The sequence below is a fragment of the Heteronotia binoei genome, chromosome 1 (genome assembly GCF_032191835.1).
Source record: "Heteronotia binoei isolate CCM8104 ecotype False Entrance Well chromosome 1, APGP_CSIRO_Hbin_v1, whole genome shotgun sequence".
Taxonomy (NCBI): Eukaryota; Metazoa; Chordata; class Lepidosauria; order Squamata; family Gekkonidae; genus Heteronotia; species Heteronotia binoei.
Genome location: NC_083223.1, coordinates 278,513,867 through 278,539,424, shown reverse-complemented (window position 1 = coordinate 278,539,424; position 25,558 = coordinate 278,513,867). Strand labels below are relative to the sequence as shown.

Below are 25,558 nucleotides of genomic sequence, written 5' to 3'. Positions count from 1 at the left end.
GATTCCCCCCTCCTCCACTTGCACCTGCTGGAATGGCCTTGGGTCAGCCATAGCTCTTGCAGGAGTTGTCCTTGAAAGGGCAGCTTCTGGGAGAGATCTCTCAGCCCCACCCACCTCGCAGGGTGTCTGTTGTGGGGGGAGGAGATATAGGAGATTGTAAGCCGCTCTGAGTCTCTGATTCAGAGAGAAGGACGGGGTATAAATCTGCAGTTCTTCTTCTTCAAGCCAAGCCAGCTGGCAGCTTGGAGAATGCATTTAACAGAGCTGAACTTTCTATCCCAGCTGTTGGCTGGGAGATCTAAGGAAGAAGCAAGAAAATACTGGATGAAATTTTATGCCTGGTTAGACACTCAAGACTCTTAAGATTCTCTAGTGTGAACTTATTTCTCCCTTTCCCCCCTGTATTTTATATTACAAAATTGCCTTTACTGGAATTGTCAAAACTAATAGATAACTAAAAGATTTATAATATAAAATTTTATAATGTTGATGATGTTAAGTTTAGAGATAATAATATGGGACAATTTAGGTAAAGAAAGTATTGTAGAGGGAAGCTTGTATTTTCTGAAAGTATCGTTATGTAGAATAAGATTAAAATGTATTGTGTTCTCTATTCCCTCCATCCCCTACACTTACTTTTTCTGAAACTAATAAAAAAATTTTAAATGGAGAATGCATTTAAAGTTAAAGTTGCTTTCTTTCCATCTCTCCTTCCCCATATATCTTCCTTCCTTCCTCACTCCCTCGCTGCTTTCAAACATCAGATGTTCATGTCTTGCAGCTCTCAGACATCTGATGTCTATTGTATGTGGCTCTTACGTTAAGCAAGTTTGGTAAAGTTGCCAAGTCCAATTCAAGAAAAATCTGGGGACTTTGGGGGGTGGAGCCAGGAGCAAGGGTGTGACAAACATAGTTGAGCTCCAAAGGGAGTTCTGGCCATCAAATTTAAAGGGACAGCACACCTTTTAAAAGAAATAATGAAGGGTAGGGGCACCTTCTTCTGGAGCTCATAGAATTGGACCCCCTGGTCCAATCGTTTTTGAAACTTGAAGGATGTTTTGAGGAGACTCATTGGATGCTATGCTGCAAATTTGGTGCCTCTACCTTAAAAAAAGCCCCAGATACCCGTGGATCAATTCTCCATTACACCCTATGGGAATCAGTCTCTTTAGGGATTAATGGAGCTCCCAGCAGACATTTCCCTCTCCCTCCCCCCACCTGGGGATTGGCAACCCTAATTTGGCCACCCCTGGTCTAGCTCCGAAAAGCGGGCCGAGAACCGCCCTCCTTTTGCAAACTACATTTCCCACGCGCCCCCGCGCCGACGACGCGCGGGAGTCCTCCGCTGGGTCGAAGACAAAACTACATTTCCCATGAACCTCCCCACCCGACCCGCCGGCGGAGAAGACGCCTGGAGCATGCGCGGCGCGAAGAGGGGCGCGCGGCGGCGGCGCCTACGGAAGCCGGGCTGGGCGGGAGGGGGCGTGGCCGGTCGCGTGACAGCCCCGCGAGCCGTGTGAGGGGAAGCGGCGGCGGCTCTCGCCAAGATGGCGGACGAGGCGGGCGAGGGGCTGCCGCGCTCGGTCCTGCCGGGGCCCCTGAGGGGCGGCAGCAGCGGCGGAGGCGGCGGGGGGTCGTCGTCGTCGTGCTCCTCTTCGGCGGCGGCCCCTTCCTCGGCCTCGGGGGCGGCCCCGGGCCCGCGCGTGGTCCGCATCGTCAAGTCCGAGTCCGGCTACGGCTTCAACGTGCGCGGCCAAGTGAGCGAGGGCGGGCAGCTGCGCAGCATCAACGGAGAGCTCTACGCGCCCCTGCAGCACGTCAGCGCCGTCCTGGGCGGGGGGGCGGCCGAGCGCGCCGGGGTCCGCAAGGGGGACCGCATCCTCGAGGTGTGAGTACGGGGGGCGGGGGCTTCAGGCACGACTTTCCTATTGTCTGTCTCTCAAATTGCAATGCATGCACGGCTGTAGCTTTTTATTATCTATCTATCTTCTATCAATCTATCATCTATCTATCTCAAATTGCAATGCATGCACAGCTTTTTATTATCTATCATCTATCTCAAATTGAAATGCATGCATGGCTGTAGCTTTTTTATTATCTATCATCTATCTCAAATTGCAATGCATTCATGGCTGTAGTTTTTTTATTATCTATCATCTATCTCAAATTGAAATGCATGCACAGCTCTCTCTCTCTCTATCTATCTATCTATCTATCTATCTATCTATCTATCTATCTATCTATCTATCTCTATCTATCTATCTATCTATCTATCTATCTATCTATCTATCTATCTATCTATCATCTATCTCAAATTGCATTGCATGCTATCTCTCTCTCTCTCTCTTTCTCTATCTTCTATCTATCTCAAATTGCAATGCATGCACAGCTTTTTATTATCTATCATCTATCTCAAATTGAAATGCATGCATGGCTGTAGCTTTTTTATTATCTATCATCTATCTCAAATTGAAATGCATGCACAGCTCTATCTATCCATCCATTTATCTATCCATCCATTTATCTATCTGTCTGTCTATCTATCTATCTATCTATCTATCTATCTATCTATCTATCTATCTATCTATCTATCTATCTATCTATCTTCTATCTATCTCAAATTGCAATGCATGCACAGCTTTTTATTATCTATCATCTATCTCAAATTGAAATGCATGCACAGCTGTAGCTTTTTATTATCATCTGTCTGTCTGTCTATCTTTCTCAACTTGCAATGCATGTACAGCTTTTTATTGTCTGTCTTTCTGTCTGTCTATCATCTATCTATCTCAAATTGAAGTGCATGCACAGCTTTTATTATCTGTCTATCATCTATCTATCTCAAATTGAAATGCATGCACAGCTTTTTTATTATCTATCTATTGCAAAAAAATTGCCCTGGCTGTGGTCATAAAATTATAGGGTCATAGAGTTGGAAGGGGTTTCCAGGGTCATCTAGTCCAACCCCCTGCACAATGCAGGAAACTCACAAATACCTGCCCTAAGTGCGCAAAGGGGACCCCATCCTCAAGGTGTGAGTGCAGGGGGCGGGGTCCAGGCAGCCTTATTTGGGGGAGGGTGTTTCATCCCTCTTGGAGGGGAAACCCCCCCCCCCCTGTGGCCTTCTGTCGATGCAGCCTGCAATGCATGCACAGCCTTGATTGTCTGAATGCAGAAAAATTGTCCTGACTGTCGGTTGGATGGTTAATCTTGCTTTTGCCCAGTGCCGGATTAAACCCCATGGAGACCAATGTTCCTTCTCAGTTGCAGAGTCCTGTGAGCAAAAATTCTACTTTGTGAGCGACTGGAATTAAGGTTGTTGTGAGCACAGCATACATTCGTGTGCTCTGGGCTCATCCTTCCTGAGCGAAGACAAACGTGTGAGCTGGATAAAAAAAGATTGGGGTAAACTTACCCCCAGTGGTCTTCTGTCAATGCAGCCTCCAATGCATGCACAGCCTTGATCGGTTGGTTCCAAAAAAGAATTGCCCTGACTGTGGTCGGTTGGATGGTTAACCTCGCTTTCGCCCAGTGCCGGATTAAACCCCGTGGAGACCAGTGTTCCCTCTAAACTGCAGAGGCTTGTGAGCAAAAATTCTACTTTGTGAGCGACTGGCATTCAAGTTGGGAGCTTCTGTGCAAATTAGCGTGCTCTGGAGTCATCCTTCCTGAGCTAAGGCGAAAATGTGTGAGCTGGAGGCTAAAAAAACGTGAGCTGGATCACGCTAACACAGCTTAGAGAGAACGCGGGTGGGGCCAGTTGAAATCTCGGGGGTGCCCCTCGCAAATTACTTCCTTATCAATATTCCCTCTAAACTGCAGAGTCTTGTGAGCAAAAATTCTGCTTTGCGAGCTACTGGCGTTAAAGTTGTGAGCTACTGGAATTAAGGTTGTGAGCGGCTGCGTAAATTATTGTGCCTCTGGGGTCATCCTTCCTGAGCTAAGACAAAAACGTGTGAGCTGGAGGCTAAAAATCTGTGAGCTAGCTCACGCTAACGCAGCTTAGAGGCCCCTCTCCTTCAGGCACCTTCTCAAAAGCCCCTTAGACAGTGCCGTAGGGGAGAGGCAGAGAGGCAAACCGACCCAGGGCCCCTAAAGGCATGGCGGGGGCAATATGCTGGTGTGTACTCGGCCTGTTAATCCAGCCTTTTGCCCACCCCCCTGCCAGCTACATGAGCACCAGAAATCTATTTTTTTTTTATTAATTTGATTTATACCCGGCATCTCGTCCCCACGGGGCAGCTTGCAGCATTTAAAAATGCATGCATATACCCAGCTTTCGTCTTTCCCAGGCTGGATGATGTCTTTCCTCGCCTCTGAAAAAGTGGGCTCTAGTCTGTGAAAAGCTTTCGCTGGAATGGCCTCTTGTTAGCCTTTAAAGTGCCCCTCGGGCTCCTTTCAGGTTGTCCTGCGATGCTCTGGCAAGGGCTGCTCCCCTAAATGATTTAGAGAAGGGAGCGGTATTGAGGGGAGTCGGGTTCGTGGCCCCCTTGAAATCCCTTTGGGATTGAGGCTAGCCTGAACGAACTCTCCCTCTCTCTTTGCAGCTATCTATCTATCTATCTATCTATCTATCTATCTATCTATCTATCTATCTATCTATCTATCTATCTATCTATCTATCTATCTATCTATCTATCTATCTATCTATCTATCATCTATCTATCTATCATCTATCTATCTATCATCTATCTATCTATCTATCTATCATCTATCTATCATCTATCTATCTATCATCTATCTATCATCTCTCTCTCTCTCTCTCTCTCTCTCATCTCTCTCTTCGTGGCCCCCTTGAAATCCTTTTGGGATTGAGGCTAGCCTGACCTCTTGCCAGTTTTATCCCTCATGTGCCCTTCCCACTTCCCTGCTCACCCTGGTACACCTTTCCCTGCTCCTTTTTTTCATGTGTGTCCTCTTTGCCTGTCCTTGCTCTCTCCCCATGGAAGAAAGATTTCAGAAAGGAGTGCAGGATAAGCAAGGCAGGCCCTAGACTGTCTGGCACCCTAGGTAAGACTAACTTCTGGTGCCCTCCCCCCCTCAAACTGACATCAGTGTGATGCGGTGGCTAAAAAGGCAAATGCAATTTGGGGCTGTATCAATAGAAGTCTAGTGTCCAGATCGTGCGATGTGATGGTATCGCTTGACTCTGCTCTGGGAAGACCTCACCTGGAGTATTGTGTTCAGTTTTGGGCACCACATTTTAAGAAGGATCTAGACAAGCTGGAACGGGTCCAGAGGAGGGTGACGAAGATGGTGAGGGGTCTGGAGACCGAGTCCTATGAGGAAAGGTTGAAGGAGCTGGGGATGTTCAGCCTGGAGAGGAGGTGGCTGAGAGGTGATAGGATCACCATCTTCAAGTCCTTGAAGGGCTGTCCTATAGAGGGGTCTGGAGACCAAGTCCTGTGAGGAAAGGTTGAAGGAGCTGGGGATGTTTAGCCTGGAGAGGAGGCGGCTGAGAGGTGATAGGATCACCATCTTCAAGTCCTTGAAGGGCTGTCCTATAGAGGGGTCTGGAGACCAAGTCCTATGAGGAAAGGTTGAAGGAGCTGGGGATGTTTAGCCTGGAGAGGAGGCGGCTGAGAGGCGATAGGATCACCATCTTCAAGTACTTGAAGGGCAGTCATATAGAGGGGTCTGGAGACCAAGTCCTGTGAGGAAAGGTTGAAGGAGCTGGGGATGTTTAGCCTGGAGAGGAGGCGGCTGAGAGGTGATAGGATCACCATCTTCAAGTCCTTGAAGGGCTGTCCTATAGAGGGGTCTGGAGACCAAGTCCTGTGAGGAAAGGTTGAAGGAGCTGGGGATGTTCAGCCTGGAGAGGAGGTGGCTGAGAGGTGATAGGATCACCATCTTCAAGTCCTTGAAGGGCTGTCCTATAGAGGGGTCTGGAGACCAAGTCCTGTGAGGAAAGGTTGAAGGAGCTGGGGATGTTTAGCCTGGAGAGGAGGCGGCTGAGAGGTGATAGGATCACCATCTTCAAGTCCTTGAAGGGCTGTCCTATAGAGGGGTCTGGAGACCAAGTCCTATGAGGAAAGGTTGAAGGAGCTGGGGATGTTTAGCCTGGAGAGGAGGCGGCTGAGAGGCGATAGGATCACCATCTTCAAGTACTTGAAGGGCAGTCATATAGAGGGGTCTGGAGACCAAGTCCTGTGAGGAAAGGTTGAAGGAGCTGGGGATGTTTAGCCTGGAGAGGAGGCGGCTGAGAGGCGATAGGATCACCATCTTCAAGTACTTGAAGGGCAGTCATATAGAGGGGTCTGGAGACCAAGTCCTGTGAGGAAAGGTTGAAGGAGCTGGGGATGTTTAGCCTGGAGAGGAGGCGGCTGAGAGGCGATAGGATCACCATCTTCAAGTACTTGAAGGGCAGTCATATAGAAGATGGTGTGGGATTGTTTTCTGTGGCCCCGGAAGGTAGGACCAGAACCAATGGGTTGAAATTAAATCAGAAGAGTTTCCGCCTCAAAATTAGGAAGAACTTCTTGACCATTAGAGCGGTTCCTCAGTGGAACAGGCTTCCTCCTCGGGAGGTGGTGGGCTCTCCTTCCCTGGAGGTTTTTCAACAGAGGCTAGATAGCCATCCGACAGCGATGAAAATCCTGTGAATTTAGGGGGAGGTGTTTCTGAATTTCCTGCATTGTGCAGGGGGTTGGACTAGATGACCCTGGAGGTCCCGTCCAACTCTGTGATTCTATGATCACCAGGTCACATGGGGGGGGTGCCAAATTCGGTGCCCCCCGGAAGGCTGGCGCCCTAGGCAGTTGCCTCGTTCTCCTTGTGGCAGAGCTGGTGCTGAGGATAGGCGCAATCTTCCTTTTGGTATCCTCCCTCCTGTCCCACTGTTATAAATTGATCCCTCTCACCAGTTTCTCTTGTGCTTCCCTTTTCCTTCTATATTAGCAGTGCAATTTAATGGAGATTTGGGCAGGGGCAGAGCTGGAGAAGGCAGAAAGACAGGCTGGACTGGTGAGAAGGGGGATTTTCTTTCCTTCCTTGGCTTTGATGGGGTTACTCTTCCCTCCCTCGTTGCCAACGGTGGCTGCTGCCGCTGAACAACTCCGGGCTTGCTTTGCTGTGCACAATTTATTGGGAATAATTGGGGTTTCATACATTCTTTCTGAAGCGTAAGCCACCATGAGCATTTGGAGAGGTACAGAGTGAAGCTTTTTCCTGGTACAGGAAGTGGTGGCGGCGACAAGCATAGCCAGCTTCAAGAGGGGAATGGATAAGCATATGGACCAGGGATCCATCAGTGGCACCAGCTTATCGTTGGAACTCTCTGTCTGGGGCAGTGATGCTCTGTCGTCTTGGTGCTTGGAAGGGTTTCTGGCCCCATTGGTGGACCTGTAGATGGCACTTGGTGGTTTTTTGTTTTTTTTTGGCCACTGTGTGACTCAGAGTATTGGAGTGGAGGGGCCACTGGCCTGATCCAACATGGCTTCTCTTCTGTTCTTATGTGACACAGAGTGTTGGACTGGATGAGCCACTGGCCTGATCCAACGTGGCTTCTCTTATGTTCTTATGTGACACAGAGTGTTGGACTGGATGGGCCACTGGCCTGATCCAACATGGCTTCTCTTATGTTCTTATGTGACACAGAGTGTTGGACTGGAGGGGCCACTGGCCTGATCCAACAGGGCTTCTCTTATGTTCTTATGTGACACAGAGTGTTGGAGTGGAGGGGCCATTGGCCTGATCCAACATGGCTTCTCTTCTGTTCTTATGTGACACAGAGTGTTGGACTGGAGGGGCCATTGGCCTGATCCAACATGGCTTCTCTTCTGTTCTTATGTGACACAGAGTGTTGGACTGGAGGGGCCATTGGCCTGATCCAACATGGCTTCTCTTATGTTCTTATGTGACACAGAGTGTTGGACTGGATGAGCCACTGGCCTGATCCAACATGGCTTCTCTTCTGTTCTTATGTGACACAAAGTGTTGGACTGGATGGGCCACTGGTTCCTTACTAGGTTTCTTACCTTTCCACCCAAATGCTAACTAGGTTGCTTACCTTCCCACCCAAATGCTAACTAGGTTGCTTACCTTCCCACCCAAATGCTAACTAGGTTTCTTACCTTCCCACCCAAATGCTAACTAGGTTTCTTACCTTCCCACCCAAATGCTAACTAGGTTGCTTACCTTCCCACCCAAATGCTAACTAGGTTGCTTACCTTCCCATCCAAATGCTAACTAGGTTGCTTACCTTCCCACCCAAATGCTAACTAGGTTTCTTACCTTCCCATCCAAATGCTAACTAGGTTTCTTACCTTCCCACCCAAATGCTAACTAGGTTTCTTACCTTCCCACCCAAATGCTAACTAGGTTGCTTACCTTCCCACCCAAATGCTAACTAGGTTGCTTACCTTCCCACCCAAATGCTAACTAGGTTGCTTACCTTCCCACCCAAATGCTAACTAGGTTGCTTACCTTCCCATCCAAGTGCTAACTAGGTTGCTTACCTTTCCACCCAAGTACTAGCTAGGTTGCTTACCTTTCCACCCAAATGCTAACTAGGTTGCTTACCTTCCCACCCAAATGCTAACTAGGTTGCTTACCTTCCCACCCAAATGCTAACTAGGTTGCTTACCTTCCCACCCAAGTGCTAACTAGGTTGCTTACCTTTCCACCCAAGTACTAGCTAGGTTGCTTACCTTCCCACCCGAATGCTAACTAGGTTTCTTACCTTCCCACCCAAATGCTAACTAGGTTGCTTACCTTCCCACCCAAATGCTAACTAGGTTTCTTATCTTCCCACCCAAATGCTAACTAGGTTTCTTACCTTCCCACCCAAATGCTAACTAGGTTTCTTACCTTCCCACCCAAATGCTAACTAGGTTGCTTACCTTCCCACCCAAATGCTAACTAGGTTTCTTACCTTCCCACCCAAGTGCTAACTAGGTTGCTTACCTTCCCACCCAAGTGCTAACTAGGTTTCTTATCTTCCCACCCAAATGCTAACTAGGTTGCTTACCTTCCCACCCAAATGCTAACTAGGTTGCTTACCTTCCCACCCAAATACTAACTAGGTTTCTTACCTTCCCACCCAAATGCTAACTAGGTTGCTTACCTTCCCACCCAAATGCTAACTAGGTTTCTTTCCTTCCCACCCAAATGCTAACTAGGTTGCTTACCTTCCCATCCAAATGCTAACTAGGTTGCTTACCTTCCCACCCAAATACTAACTAGGTTTCTTACCTTCCCACCCAAATGCTAACTAGGTTTCTTACCTTCCCACCCAAATGCTAACTAGGTTGCTTACCTTCCCACCCAAATGCTAACTAGGTTGCTTACCTTCCCACCCAAATGCTAACTAGGTTGCTTACCTTCCCATCCAAGTGCTAACTAGGTTGCTTACCTTTCCACCCAAGTACTAGCTAGGTTGCTTACCTTCCCACCCAAATGCTAACTAGGTTGCTTACCTTCCCACCCAAATGCTAACTAGGTTTCTTATCTTCCCACCCAAATGCTAACTAGGTTTCTTACCTTCCCACCCAAATGCTAACTAGGTTTCTTACCTTCCCACCCAAATGCTAACTAGGTTGCTTACCTTCCCACCCAAATGCTAACTAGGTTTCTTACCTTCCCACCCAAGTGCTAACTAGGTTGCTTACCTTCCCACCCAAGTGCTAACTAGGTTTCTTATCTTCCCACCCAAATGCTAACTAGGTTGCTTACCTTCCCACCCAAATGCTAACTAGGTTGCTTACCTTCCCACCCAAATACTAACTAGGTTTCTTACCTTCCCACCCAAATGCTAACTAGGTTGCTTACCTTCCCACCCAAATGCTAACTAGGTTTCTTTCCTTCCCACCCAAATGCTAACTAGGTTGCTTACCTTCCCATCCAAATGCTAACTAGGTTGCTTACCTTCCCACCCAAATACTAACTAGGTTTCTTACCTTCCCACCCAAATGCTAACTAGGTTGCTTACCTTCCCACCCAAATGCTAACTAGGTTGCTTACCTTCCCACCCAAATGCTAACTAGGTTGCTTACCTTCCCACCCAAATGCTAACTAGGTTGCTTACCTTCCCATCCAAGTGCTAACTAGGTTGCTTACCTTTCCACCCAAGTACTAGCTAGGTTGCTTACCTTCCCACCCAAATGCTAACTAGGTTGCTTACCTTCCCACCCAAATGCTAACTAGGTTGCTTACCTTCCCACCCAAGTGCTAACTATGTTGCTTACCTTTCCACCCAAGTACTAGCTAGGTTGCTTACCTTCCCACCCGAATGCTAACTAGGTTGCTTACCTTCCCACCCAAATGCTAACTAGGTTGCTTACCTTCCCACCCAAATGCTAACTAGGTTTCTTATCTTCCCACCCAAATGCTAACTAGGTTTCTTACCTTCCCACCCAAATGTTAACTAGGTTGCTTACCTTCCCACCCAAATGTTAACTAGGTTGCTTACCTTCCCACCCAAATGCTAACTAGGTTGCTTACCTTCCCACCCAAATGCTAACTAGGTTGCTTACCTTTCCACCCAAGTGCTAGCTAGGTTTCTTACCTTCCCACCCAAATGCTAACTAGGTTGCTTAGCTTCCCACCCAAGTGCTAACTAGGTTGCTTACCTTTCCACCCAAGTACTAGCTAGGTTGCTTACCTTCCCACCCAAATGCTAACTAGGTTGCTTACCTTCTGAGGTAGGGTTACCAGGTCCAATTCAAGATGTATCTGGGGACTTTGGGGGCAGAGCCAGGAGCAAGGTTGTGACAAGCACAATTGAACGCCAAAGGGAGTTCTGGCCATCGCATTTATAGGGACCACACACCCTTTTAAATGCCTTCCCTCCATTGGAAATAAGGCTAGGGGCACCTTCTTTGGGGGCTCGTAGAATTGGACTTTTGGTCCGATCTCCTTAAAACGTGGAGGTTCTTTTGAGGAGAAGCATCGGCTACTATGCTGCAAATGTGGTGCCTCTACCTCGAAAAAGCAGCCCCCCGCAGAGCCCCAGATACCCTTGGATCAGTTCTCCATTATACCATAGGGGAATTGGTCTCCATTGGGAATAATGGAGTGCCCAGCAGACATTTCCCTTCCCCCCCCTTTCTGATGACCCTGAAGCGGGGAGAAGGGCCTCCAAACTGGGAGATCCCCTGCCCCCACCTGGGGATTGGCAACCCTATTCTGAGGAGCGACAAGATTGAGCTAGCCTGGGCTACCCCGGATCAGGGCATTTTTGTATGCAGGCGTTTTGTTTTCAGCTCCTTGTGAGCAAGGAAACAAAAAACCCCCTCAAGTCTTTCTGTGCACATGAGGCTGCCTTCTGTTGAACCAGAACGACTAAGTCGACCAAGGTCAATGTTGTCTACTCAGACCGGCAGCAGCTATTCAGGGCATCCATGGAGGTTTTTCACATGGCTTGCTGCCTGATCCTTTCTTTAGCCGGAGATGCTGGAGACCGTGAGTTTCCCTGGCTGAAGTGCGTAAGTTGCTTAAAAATAAAGCCAGTTCGGCGTAGTGGTGAAGTGCGCTGACTATTATCTGGCAGAACCGGGTTTGATTCCCCGCTCCTCCACTTGCAGCTGCTGGAATGTCCTTGAGTCAGCCATAGCTCTTGTAGGAGTTGTCCTTGAAAGGGCAGCTTCTGTCAGAACTCTCTCAGCCCACCCACCTCACAGGGTGTCTGTTGTGGGGTGGAGGAGGTAAAGGAGATTGTGAGCCACTCTGAGACTCTTTGGAGTGGAGGGCGGGATATAAATCCAATATCTTCATCTACCTCACAGGGTGTCTGTTGTGGGGGAGGAAGGGAAAGGAGATTGTGAGCCGCTCTGAGACTCTTCGGAGTGGAGGGCGGGATAGAAATCCAATATCATCATCATCTTCTAAAACTTTCTTGCCACTGGACTCCGACTTTGTTCTGCTGCTTTCAGAACAAAATGGCTACCCACCTGAATCGTATTCCTGTGGCCATCGCTGCCATCTTCTGGCAGTGAATTCCACGTTAGAATCGCTCTCTGTGGAAAGCAGTATTCCTTTTGTCCGTCCTGAACCTACCGCCCATTTGCTTCATTGCTCGCTCTGTAATTAATATTTTATTGAAATTTTTAATAAAGAGCTACGGTGAAATTATTTTATTTTATAACGTTAGTGTACTGAATATTTATTTATTTATTCCTTTCAATTTATATCCTGCCCTCTCCGCAAGCGGACTCAGGGCGGCTCACAACATCGTATAATACAATCAATCCAATAAAACATATAATTTACTTATTTCGGTTTTAAAACCATTCTGTGACGCTGCTTCAGTACAGTATAAGCGGTGTTGAATTCTCGACTGTGATCGCCAGCATTCTATAAGATGTCCGGTGGCAGCCCTTTTTCAGTCAAACCGCAAAAGCCTGCTTAAACAGTTCGGTCTTACAGGCCCTGCGGAACGCAGACAAATCCCGCAGGGCCCTTATAGCTTCTGGGAGGGAGTTCCAAAGTTCTGGTGCTGCCACCGAAAAAGCCCTGGATCTCGTTACACATAGCCTGGCTTCTTTTGGCCCAGGGGCGGACAACAGATTTTTTTGTCCCTGATCGCAGTGCTCTCTGGGGAATATATGGGGAAAGGCGGTCCAGTAGATAGGCAGGTCCCTGACCATAGAGGGCTTTAAAGGTTAATACCAACACCTTGAAGCGAACTCGGAACACAACAGGCAACCAGTGCAGCTCTCTCAGCACTGGCTGAATGTGCTCCCATCGCGGCAGCCCCATTAATAGCCGCGCCGCAGCATTCTGCACTAGTTGTCGTCTCCGGGTTAGCATCAAGGGTAGCCCCATGTAGAGAGCATTACAGTGATCTATTCTTGAGGTAACCGTAATTTGTATAAAAATACAGCCAAGCAATAAGTTCATCGCTTACTCAAGATATGGCTCTGTACAAAAAATGTTTAAAAATACGTACAGTCATGAAATGGATGTTTTTGAACAGACGTGTGCTGTTGGAATCCCAGCTCGTGGCAGCTTCATTTTTCCTCTATCACACATTTTTCTCTATCACACATTTTCCTCTATCACACATTTTCCTCTATCAAACACACACACCCTGGCACAGTTCAAAGTGCAGGTAGAATCCCACCTTAATCAGGTACTGCATAAAATAGCATTATGATGATTTGGCTCTCATGGATTATCCCACGAACGTTACAGTTTTCCTTTTGGGCGTTTGTTTTAATGGATTATTTTTATTGCATAGTATTTTGTCGCTTTCCCCCCCCCAAGTTTTACGACCTGGTGTTGCGTTCTTATTGGTTGTTAGCTGCCCTGAGCCCGTTACGGGGAGGGCGGGATGCAAATCTAATAAATAAATAAGGGAGAGACTTCTCCAGGCCTTTCAGCAAATGGAGAGTTGAAACTTGTGCAAGGCGAACATAAGACTAGCGAAATGAAGTGACTGTGTTTGGCCCTTGAAACAACTTTAGATCCTATTCCTCAAGTGTTGTTGAGATCTCCCTTGTTCTTTAACGCTTCTGGTAGAGACTTTGGTCTGTGACCCTCTCTTACTGTGTTGGTTAAATGCAGTCAAGTAGCAGTCACCTTATGGTGACCCTGTTAGGGTTTTCAAGGCAAAGAGACATCCAGAGCCGGTTTGCCGTTGCCTCACTCTGCGCCCTGATGATGGTGATGAAGCAGACTGCAGATTTATACCTCACCCTTCTCTCTGAATCAGAGACTCAGCGGCTTACAATCTCCTATATCTTCTACCCCCCCCCCCACAACGGACATCCTGTGAGGTGGGTGGAGCTGAGAGGGCTCTGAAGAAGAAGACTGCACATTTATACCCCGCCCTTCTCTCTGAATCAGAGACTCAGAGCGGCTTACAATCTCCCATATCTTCTGCCCCCCCACTACGGACACCCTGTGAGGCGGGTGCGGCTGAGAGGGCTCTCACAGCAGCTGCCCTTTCAAGGACAGAGTCTCAGAGCGGCTACAATCTCCCTTCCCTTCCTCCCCCACAACAGACACCCTGTGAGGTGGGTGGGGCTGAGAGGGCTCTCCCAGAAGCTGCCCTTTCAAGGATAGAGTCTCAGAGCAGCTCACAATCTCCTTTGCCTTCCTCCCCCACAACAGACACCCTGTGAGGTGGGTGGGCTGAGAGAGCTCCGACAGAAGCTGCCCATTCAAGGATAGAGTCTCAGAGCGGCTCACAATCTCCTTTCCCTTTCTCCCCCACAACAAACACCCTGTAAGGTAGATGATATTGGATTTATATCCCGCCCTCCACTCCGAAGAGTCTCAGAGCGGCTCACAATCTCCTTTCCCTTCCTCCCCCACAACAGACACCCTGCGAGGTAGTTGAAGATATTGGATTTATATCCTGCCCTCCACTCCGAAGAGTCTCAGAGCGGCTCACAATCTCCTTTCCCTTCCTCCCCCACAACAGACACCCTGTGAGGTAGATGAAGATATTGGATTTCTATCCCGCCCTCCACTCCGAAGAGTCTCAGAGCGCCTCACAATCTCCTTTCTCTTCCTCCCCCACAACAGACACCCTGTGAGGTAGATGAAGATATTGGATTTATATCCTGCCCTCCATTCCGAAGAGTCTCAGAGTGGCTCACAATCTCCTTTCCCTTCCTTCCCCACAACAGACACCCTGTGAGGTAAATGAAGATATTGGATTTATATCCCGCCCTCCACTCCGAAGAGTCTCAGAGCGGCTCACAATCTCCTTTCCCTTCCGCCCCCACAACAGACACCTTGTGAGGTAAATGGAGATATTGGATTTATATCCCGCCCTCCACTCCGAAGAGTCTCAGAGTGGCTCAGAATCTCCTTTCCCTTCCTCCCCCACAACAGACACCCGGGGAGGTAGATGAAGATATTGGATTTATATCCCGCCCTCCACTCCGAAGAGTCTCAGAGCGGCTCACAATCTCCTTTCCCTTCCGCCCCCACAACAGACACCTTGTGAGGTAAATGGAGATATTGGATTTATATCCCGCCCTCCACTCCGAAGAGTCTCAGAGTGGCTCACAATCTCCTTTCCCTTCCTCCCCCACAACAGACACCCTGTGAGGTAGATGAAGATATTGGATTTATATCCCACCCTCCACTCTGAAGAGTCTCAGAGCAGCTCACAATCTCCTCTCCCTTGCTCTCCCACAACAGACACCTTGTGAGGTAAATGGAGATATTGGATTTATATCCCGCCCTCCACTCCGAAGAGTCTCAGAGTGGCTCAGAATCTCCTTTCCCTTCCTCCCCCACAACAGACACCCGGGGAGGTAGATGAAGATATTGGATTTATATCCCACCCTCCACTCCGAAGAGTCTCAGAGCGGCTCACAATCTCCTTTCCCTTCCTCCCCCACAACAGACACCCTGTGAGGTGGGTGGGGCTGGAGAGGGCTCTCACAGCAGCTGCCCTTTCAAGAACAACCTCTGCCAGAGCTCTGGCTGACCCAAGGCCATTCCAGCAGTTGCAATTGGAGGAGTGGGGAATCAAGCCTGGTTCTCCCAGATAAGAGTCCGCACACTTAACCACGACACCAAACTGGCCCACATTGCTTTGGATACAGCAGTTGGTAGCAAGGCTTTCACAGATTTTACAGATCTTTTAAAGAACAGGAACTGGGGAAAAAAGCTTAAACCCTCAGGTTTAAGGAGCCCTCGGACAGGAAAACCGGAACTGCGACATGCAACTAAATGTTGCCGTTAACACTGGCAGAACCAATTTTCGTTGTTGTTGTTTTAGTAGCTGGAAGGTATTGGCACCCTGTAAAAGAAGCTGTTTTAAAAGAAATGACTTGCTTGGGAATACACGGATTACGATAAGAACCACTGCATCGGTGAAGAATATAAATAACTCCGGTATTGTTGGAGGAAATTAAACAGACCCTCCCATGGAGGGGGGAATGCTTTGCTGAGTTTGTATTGAACTGCGCTTGGTTAATGCTTACAGTCAGAATAAAATCCTTTTTTTAGCGCTCTGTGCATCCAAAATTGCATAGAGAGCGCTTGTGCAGTTGTCCTGTAGGCGACGTGGAAGACCTCCACCTGAAACTCTGAGTTGACAGCGAGGGTAGAATTCTAGCAGGAGCTCCTTTGCATATTAGGCCACACACCCCTGCTGTGGCCCATCCTCCCAAGAGCTTACCAAAAAGAGCCTTGTAAGCTCCTAGAGGATTGGCTGCATCAGGGGTGTGTGGCCTAATATGCAAAGGAGCTTCTGTTAGAATTCCACACCTGGTAGACAGTAATGAACTGGATGGACCAAGGGTCTGATTCAGTTATAACGCAGCTTCATGTGTTTTCTCTTTTGAGCCATGGCTCAGTGGCACAGCAACGGCTTGGTATGCTGAAGGTCCCAGGGCCAATCCCCGGCGTCTCCAGTTAAAAGGACCAGGCAATTGGTGATGTGAAAGACCTCTACCCAAGACCCTGGATGGCCATGGAGAAGGGCCATAGCTCAGTGATAGAGCATCTGCTTGAGTGCAGAAGGTCCCAGGTTCAGTCCCAGGTATCTCCAGTTAAAAGGACCAGGCAGTAGGTGATGGGAAAGACTTCAGCCTGAGACCCTGGAGAGCCATGGAGAGGGGCCATAGCTCAGGGGCAGAGCCTCTGCTTGGCATGCAGAAGGTCCCAAGTTCAATCCCTGGCATCTCCAGTTAAAAGGACCAAGCGGTGTGATGGGAAAGACCTCAGCCTGAGATCCTGGAGAGCCATGGAAAGGGGCCATAGTTCAGTGGTAGGGCATCTGCTTGGCATGCAGAAGGTCCCAGGTTCAGTCCCTGGTATCTCCAGTTACAAGGACCAAGCGGTGTGATGGGAAAGACCTCAGCCTGAGATCCTGGAGAGCCATGGAAAGGGGCCATAGTTCAGTGGTAGGGCATCTGCTTGGCATGCAGAAGGTCCCAGGTTCAATCCCTGGCATCTCCAGTTACAAGAACCAGGCAGTGTGATAGGAAAGACCTCAGCCTGAGACCCTGGAGAGCCATGGAGAAGGGCCATAGCTCAGTGTAGGGCATCTGCTTGGCATGCAGAAGGTCCCAAGATCAATCCCCAGCATCTCCATTTACAAGGACCAGGCAGTGTGATGGGAAAGACCTCAGCCTGGGACCCTGGAGAGCCATGGAGAGGGGCCATAGTTCAGTGGTAGGGCATCTGCTTGGAATGCAGAAGGTCCCAGGTTCAATCCCCGGCATCTCCATTTACAAGAAGTCTGATGGGAAAGACCTCAGCCTGAGACCCTGGAGAGCCATGGAGAAGGGCCATAGCTCAGTGTAGGGCATTTGCTTGGCATGCAGAAGGTCCCAGGTTCAATCCCCAGCATCTCCATTTACAAGAAGTCTGATGGGAAAGACCTCAGCCTGAGACCCTGGAGTGCCATGGAGAAGGGCCATAGCTCAGTCTAGGGCATCTGCTTGGCTTGCAGAAGGTCCCAGATTCAATCCCCGGCATCTCCAGTTACAAGAACCAGGCAGTAAGCGATGGGAAAGACCTCAGCCTGAGACCCTGGAGAGCCATGGAGAAGGGCCATAGCTTAGTGTAGGGCATCTGCTTGGCTTACAGAAGTTCCCAGATTCAATCCCCGGCATCTCCAGTTACAAGAACCAGGCAGTAGGCGATGGGTAATACCTCAGCCTGAGACCCTGGAGAACCGCTGCCAGTCTGAGTAGACACTAATGAAACTGATGGACCGAAGTCTGATTCAATAGAAGGCAGCTTCGTGTGTACTTTGTAAAAAAGAAACTTCGTTTTTTATTTCTTTTTTCTACATTTTAATCCCCCCCTTCCTCCAAGGATGCCAAATCTTTGACTTTCTCCTTCCTCGTTTTCTGCTTGCAACAACCCTGGTGAGGTGGGAGATGGCGGAAGGCAGTGACTGGTGAAGGGTCACCCAAGGAGCAGAGTGGGGAGTTGAAGAATTTATTATTTTATTCAATTTATATCCCGCCCTACCCCACCGAGGCGGGCTCTTAGAAGACCATAGATTTATAGCCCACCCTTCTCTCTGAATCTGAGTCTCAGAGCATTTTATAATCTCCTTTATCTTCATCCCTCTGTGAGGTAGGTGGGGCTGAGAGAGCTCTCCCAGAAGCTGCCCTTTCAAGGATCACTCTTACAATCTCCTCTACCTTCTTCCCCCACAACAGACACCCTGTGGGGTGGGTGTGGCTGAGAGAGCTCTCCCAGAAGCTGCCCTTTCAAGGACCATTCTTACAATCTCCTCTACCTTCTTCCCCCACAACAGACACCCTGTGGGGTGGGTGTGGCTGAGAGAGCTCTCCCAGAAGCTGCCCTTTCAAGGACCACTCTTACAATCTCCTCTACCTTCTTCCCCCACAACAGACACCCTGTGGGGTGGGTGTGGCTGAGAGAGCTCTCCCAGAAGCTGCCCTTTCAAGGACCACTCTTACAATCTCCTCTACCTTCTTCCCCCACAACAGAAAGCCTGTGAGGTGGGTGGGGCTGAAAGAGGTCTCCCAGAAGCTGCCCTTTCAGGGGCAACTCTTGTGAGAGCTCAGGCTGACCCAAGGCCATTCCAGCAGGTGCAAGTGGAGGAGTGGGGAATCAAACCCGGTTCTCCCAGATAAGAGTCCACGCACTTAACCACTATGCCAAACTGGCTCTCCCAGAAGCTGCCCTTTCAAGGACAACCTCTGCCAGAGCTATGGCTGACCCAAGGCCATTCCAGCAGGTGCAAGTGGAGGAGTGGGGAATCAAACCCGGTTCTCCCAGATAAGAGTCCGCACACTTGACCACTACACCAAACTGGCTCACCTGTTGGTCCCAGGTCTCCCTCCTTGATAGCGCTTTGTGCTTTTAAAATCCCTGCAGTGCCCTTGCTGCATGGCTGCCGATGTCTCTTCTGGGTCCCCAGCGGAGAGCCCGCTTTCCCAAGGAGCAGTTTGAAAGACCAAACCTCACGCGTGCCAAACACATGCTCCACCGCAGAGCAGCAGCCCTGAAACTGGACCCATCCCATCAATGGCTTCCAGCCACGCCGCAATTAATTTCAAAGCTTCGGAAGCTGTAAAAAACCCCACTTGTTGAGGTCGTGCACTAGAAAATGTCTCGGCAGTGGGTTTTCGCGTGGGTTGCAGTCTCAGCCTCATGCCAGTCCCTCTGCCCTCTTCCCTTCGGCCACGAGCCGGGTGAATTTTGAAAACAGGCCCTGAAGTTCATTTTCAGGCCTCGGCGGTTCGTTGGCTGAGATGTGTAGGACTCCTCTTTCATGTTTGCTCAAGTGCCGTGTAGCTGGCGGAGGAGGTGGACAAGCAGTCCCTCCAGCTCTTCGAGGGACAAAGAAGAATGTTTCTGTATGTGCAGTTGTGATGATGGGTTGGTGCTGGGCTCCTTGTGGGGGCATTTGGAGAACAGCCTTCCCTGATGGAAGGAGATGCTGGGATGTGCCACGGTTGGGTGCCGTGGTTAAGTGCGCAGACTCTTATCTGGGAGAACCGGGTTCGATTCCCCACTCCTCCACTTGCAGCTGCTGGAATGGCCTTGGGTCAGCCAGAGCTCTCTTATCTGGGAGAACCAGGTTCGATTCCCCCTCCTCCACTTGCAGCTGCTGGAATGGCCTTGGGTCAGCCAGAGCTCTCTTATCTGGGAGAACCGGGTTTGATTCCCCACTCCTCCACTTGCACCTGCTGGAAGTGCCTTGGGTCAGCCATAGCTCTCTTATCTGGGAGAACCGGGTTGGATTCCCCACTCCTCCACTTGCACCTGCTGGAATGGCCTTGGGTCAGCCATAGCTCTGGCAGAGGTTGTCCTTGAAAGGGCAGCTTCTGGGAGAGCCAGTTTGGCATAGTGGTTAAGTGCATGGACTCTTATCTGGGAGAACCAGGTTTGATTCCCCACTCCTCCACTTGCAGCTGCTGAAATGGCCTTGAGTCAGCCAGAGCTCTCTTATCTGGGAGAACCGGGGTTGATTCCCCCCTCCTCCACTTGCATCTGCTTGGAATGGCCTTGAGTCAGCCATAGCTCTCTTATCTGGGAGAACCGGGTTGGATTCCCCACTCCTCCACTTGCATCTGCTTGGAATGGCCTTGAGTCAGCCAGAGCTCTCTTATCTGGGAGAACCGGGCTTGATTCCCCACTCCTTCACATGCAGCCGTTGGAATGGGCTTGGGTCAGCCATAGCTCTGGCAGAGGTTGTCCTTGAAAGGGCAGCTTCCTCTGAGCCCTCTCAGCTCCACCCACCTCACAGGGTGTTTGTTGTGGGTGGGGGGAAAGATATAGGAGATTGTAAGCCGTTCTGAGTCTGATTCAGAGAGAAGGGCGGGGTATAAATCTGCAGTCTTCTTATCTGGGAGAACCGGGTTTGATTCCCCACTCTTCCACTTGTACTGCGGGAATGACCTCTCAGCCCCAGCCACTTCACAGGGTGTCTGTTGTGGGGGAGGAAGGGAAAGGAGATTGTGAGCCTCTCTGAGACTCTATCCTTGAAAGAGCAGCTTCTGTTAGAGCTCTCTCAGCTCCACCCACCTCACAGGGTGTCTGTTGTGGGGTTAAAAGAGTGTTGGACTGGAGGGGCCATTGGCCTGATCCAACAGGGCTTCTCTTATGTTCTTATGTGACACAGAGTGTTGGACTGGATGGGCCACTGGCTTGATCCAACATGGCTTCTCTTTTGTTCTTATGTGACACAGAGTGTTGGACTGGATGGGCCATTGGCCTGATCCAACATGGCTTCTCTTTTGTTCTTATGTGACGCAGAGTGTTGGACTGGATGGGCCATTGGCCTGATCCAACATGGCTTCTCTTATGTTCTTATGTGACACAGAGTGTTGGACTGGAGGGGCCATTGGCCTGATCCAACATGGCTTCTCTTATGTTCTTCTGTGGCACAGAGTGTTGGACTGGATGGGCCATTGGCCTGATCCAACATGGCTTCTCTTATGTTCTTATGTGACACAGAGTGTTGGACTGGATGGGCCATTGGCCTGATCCAACAGGGCTTCTCTTATGTTCTTATGTGACACAGAGTGTTGGACTGGATGGGCCATTGGCCTGATCCAACAGGGCTTCTCTTATGTTCTTCTGTGACACAGAGTGTTGGACTGGATGGGCCATTGGCCTGATCCAACAGGGCTTCTCTTATGTTCTTCTGTGACACAGAGTGTTGGACTGGAGGGGCCATTGGCCTGATCCAACAGGGCTTCTCTTATGTTCTTATGTGACACAGAGTGTTGGACTGGATGGGCCATTGGCCTGATCCAACAGGGCTTCTCTTATGTTCTTCTGTGACACAGAGTGTTGGACTGGATGGGCCATTGGCCTGATCCAACATGGCTTGTCTTATGTTCTTCTGTGACACAGAGTGTTGGACTGGATGGGCCATTGGCCTGATCCAACAGGGCTTCTCTTATGTTCTTATGTGACACAGAGTGTTGGACTGGATGGGCCATTGGCCTGATCCAACAGGGCTTCTCTTATGTTCTTATGTGACACAGAGTGTTGGACTGGATGGGCCACTGGCCTGATCCAACATGGCTTCTCTTATATTCTTCTGTGACACAGAGTGTTGGACTGGATGGGCCATTGGCCTGATCCAACATGGCTTCTCTTATGTGACACAGAGTGTTGGACTGGATGGGCCACTGGCTTGATCCAACATGGCTTCTCTTTTGTTCTTTTGTGACACAGAGTGTTGGACTGGATGGGCCATTGGCCTGATCCAACATGGCTTCTGTTATGTTCTTCTGTGACACAGAGTGTTGGACTGGATGGGCCATTGGCCTGATCCAACATGGCTTCTCTTATGTTCTTCTGTGACACAGAGTGTTGGACTGGATGGGCCATTGGCCTGATCCAACAGGGCTTCTCTTATGTTCTTATGTGACACAGAGTGTTGGACTGGATGGGCCATTGGCCTGATCCAACAGGGCTTCTCTTATGTTCTTCTGTGACACAGAGTGTTGGACTGGATGGGCCACTGGCCTGATCCAACATGGCTTCTCTTATGTTCTTCTGTGACACAGAGTGTTGGACTGGATGGGCCACTGGCCTGATCCAACAGGGCTTCTCTTATGTTCTTCTGTGACACAGAGTGTTGGACTGGATGGGCCACTGGCCTGATCCAACATGGCTTCTCTTATGTTCTTCTGTGACACAGAGTGTTGGACTGGATGGGCCACTGGCCTGATCCAACATGGCTTCTCTTATGTTCTTCTGTGACACAGAGTGTTGGACTGGATGGGCCATTGGCCTGATCCAACAGGGCTTCTCTTATGTTCTTCTGTGACACAGAGTGTTGGACTGGATGGGCCACTGGCCTGATCCAACAGGGCTTCTCTTATGTTCTTCTGTGACACAGAGTGTTGGACTGGAGGGGCCACTGGCCTGATCCAACGGGGCTTCTCTTATGTTCCCCCACCCCCTTCAGCTATTTGGATGAGCAGATGGTTGACTATTTGGGGGGAGGCTGAGGCACATTGTGGCGAAGACAAACAGTGCTTGGAAAAACTGAAGGCAGCAGGAAAAGAGGAAGACCCAACATGAGGTGGGTTGACTCAATCAAGGAAACCACAAAGATCCTCAGTTTGTAAGACTTGAGCAAGGCTGTTACAGAGAGAACGTTTTGGAGGACATTTATTTGTAGATTCATCATAAGTTGGAAGCAATTTGATGGCGCCTCACCCCCTGTATTCTTGGTCCTTGGGGTGGGGACAGCTGTGGGCATCTTGGGTCCTGGCCCAACTGGTGGACCTCCTGACAGCACCTGGGTTTTTTTGGCCACTCTGTGACACAGAGTGTTGGACTGGAGGGGCTATTGGCCTGATCCAACATGGCTTCTCTTATGTTCTTATGAGACACAGAGTATTGAACTGGATGGGCCATTGGCCTGATCCAACATGGCTTCTCTTATGTGACACAGAGTGTTGGACTGGAGGGGCCATTGGCCTGATCCAACAGGGCTTCTCTTCTGTTCTTATGTGACACAGAGTGTTGGACTGGAGGGGCCACTGGCCTGATCCAATATGGCTTCCCTTATCTTCTTATGTGTGACACAAAATATTGGACTGGATGGGCCATTGGCCTGATCCAACGTGGCTTTTCTCATGTTCTTATGTGTGACACAAAATGTTGGACTGGAGGGGCCATTGGCCTGATCCAATATGGTTTTTCTTATGTTCTTATGTGACACACACAGTGTTGGACTGGATGGGCCATTGGCCTGATCCAACATGGCTTCTCTTATGTTCTTATGTGACACAGAGTGTTGGACTGGAGGGGCCATTGGCCTGATCAGACATGGCTTCTCTTACGTTCTTATGTCCTTTCAAGCAGAGGCTGTTCTGCTGAGCCACGGCCCCTCCCCATGTTAATAATTATAAACAACAAGTGAGGGGTGACATGAGAGAGGTTTACAAGATTATGCATGGGATAGAGAAGGTAGTGAAAGAAGTCTTTTTCTCCCTTTCTCGAAGTACAAGAACTTGTGGGCATTCAATGAAATTGCGGTCGGGTTAGAACTGATAAAAGAAAGTTCTTCACCCAAAGGGGTGATTAACACGTGGAATTCACTGCCACAGGAGTTGGTTATGGCTGTCAGCATAGCCAGCTTCAAGAGGGGATTGGATAAGCACATGGAGCAGAGGTCCATCAGTGGCTATTAGCCACAGCGTATTGTTGCAACTCTCTTTCTGGGGCAAGTGATACTCTATATTCTTGTTGCTTGAGGGGGAACAGTGGGAGGGCTTCTTGTGTCCTGGCCCCAGTGGTGGACCTCCTGATGGCACTTTTTTTTTTTTGCCACTGAAGTTTTGGACTGGATGGACCATTGGCCTGATCCAACATGGCTTCTCTTTTGTTCTTATTATGCTTTCTTTGGTTCTGCTTAGCTTCCTGATGGTTTCCAGATCTGTACGCTCCAAATCCATTGCTTCATCCATTATCCATTGCTTCATCCTGTTGATTTTTATTGACTTGTTTTGCGTAAGCTGCCTGGCGTCCTGTTGAGAAGGGCAGGCTATGAATAATATCAGTAAATCTCAGTAAATATCAGTAAACCTCCCTTCCGTGGTTTCTGGAACAAACACGGTAGAGGGAGGACTGGGGGAAAATCCACTTCCTTATTTCTCATGCCTGCTTCTATTTCTGTTACTCAGGTCATCTCAAGACAAAGGTTTTGGGCTCTCAAAGAAGGAAGGAGTTGGTGTTGGAGGGAATCATAGAGTTGGAAGGGACCTCCAAGGTCAGAGAGTCCAGCCTCCTGCACAATGCAGGAAACCCACAAAGACCTACCCCAAATTCACAGAATCCTCATTGCTGTCAGATGGCCATCTAGCCCTTGTTGAAAACCCTCCAAGGAAGGAGAGCCCACCACCTCCCAAGGAGGAATACTGTTCCACTGAGGAACTGCTCTTAACAGTCATAGAATCATATAGTTGGAAGGGACCTCCAGGGTCATCTAGTCCAGCCCCCTGCACAATGCAGGAAGCCCACAAAAACCTACCCCAAATACACAGGATCGTCATCTGTCAGATGGCCATCTAGCCTCTGAAGGGAGACAAGTATCTTTGGATTGTGACCTCCCCCTCTGTATGTCAGAGAGCGGTCTTCGAGGTTCCTGTTTTTGGGACGGCACTTTCCACGTTTATTTGAACCCTGTCATTTCACAGAGGCTTCTGGAATGTGGTCCAGGGTAGCATTCTTTAGCTCAGGGTTCAAGATTCTCAGGTGGTACATGAAGGTCTTTTAGAGTTGCATCTCAAAAAGGAGCCCCGTGTGGCGCAGAGTGGTAAAGCTGCAGTACTGCAGCCCTAAGCTCTGCTCACGACCTGGGTTCAATCCCAGCGGAAGCTGGGTTTTCAGGTCACCGGCTCGAGGTTGACTCAGCTTTCCAACCTTCCGAGGTCAGTAAAACGAGTGCCCAGCTTGCTGGGTGGGGGGGAGGGGAGCGTAGATGACTGGGGAAGGCAATGGCAAACCGCTCCGTAAAGAAAAAGTCTGAAAGGCTGAGTCAACCTCGAGCCGGCTACCTGAAAGCCCTGCTTCCGTCGGGGCTCTTGAGATGACTAAGGGGAGGGGCATAATAGAGATGGATGAAATGATGCATGCCCTGGAGAGCGTTGACAAAGAATTTTTTTTCCCTCCCTCTCCCGAATTACTAGAACTTGAGGGCATCCAAAGAAACTGGTGGGTAGTAGGTTCAGATTGAACAGAAGGAAATACTACTTTACCCAGAGAGAGATTCCAGTGTGAACTTGGCTGCGAGAGGATGTAGTGACGGCCACAGCAGTAAACAGCTTTAAAAGGGGATTTGTCAGATTCACAGAGGATGGGTCTGTCAGTGGCTACTGATAGAGCCAGTTTGGTGTAGTCGTTAAATGTGCGGACTCTTATCTGGGAGAACCGGGTTCAATTCCCCTCTCCTCCACTTGCAGCTGCTGGAATGGCCTTGGGTCAGCCAGAGCTCTCTTATCTGGGAGAACCGGGTTCGATTCCCCACTCCTCCCCTTGCAGCTGCTGGAATGGCCTTGGGTCAGCCAGAGCTCTCTTCTCTGGGAGAACCGGGTTTGATTCCCCACTCCTCCCCTTGCAGCTGCTGGAATGGCCTTGGGTCAGCCAGAGCTCTCTTCTCTGGGAGAACCGGGTCTGATTCCCCACTCCTCCACTTGCA

At 49.5% G+C, this 25,558-nt stretch overlaps 1 protein-coding gene across 1 annotated transcript in view; it reads left to right on the top strand.

Moving 5' to 3' along the window:
• The first annotated feature begins 1,520 nt into the window (after positions 1-1,520).
• SNX27 (sorting nexin 27) overlaps positions 1,521-25,558 on the top strand; it is a 112,484-nt gene continuing 88,446 nt past the window's right edge. The window contains exon 1 of the mRNA XM_060256130.1: positions 1,521-1,888. Coding sequence (XP_060112113.1) covers positions 1,548-1,888 — 341 coding nt within the window. The 5' untranslated portion in view covers positions 1,521-1,547. The remainder of the gene's footprint in view (positions 1,889-25,558) is intronic.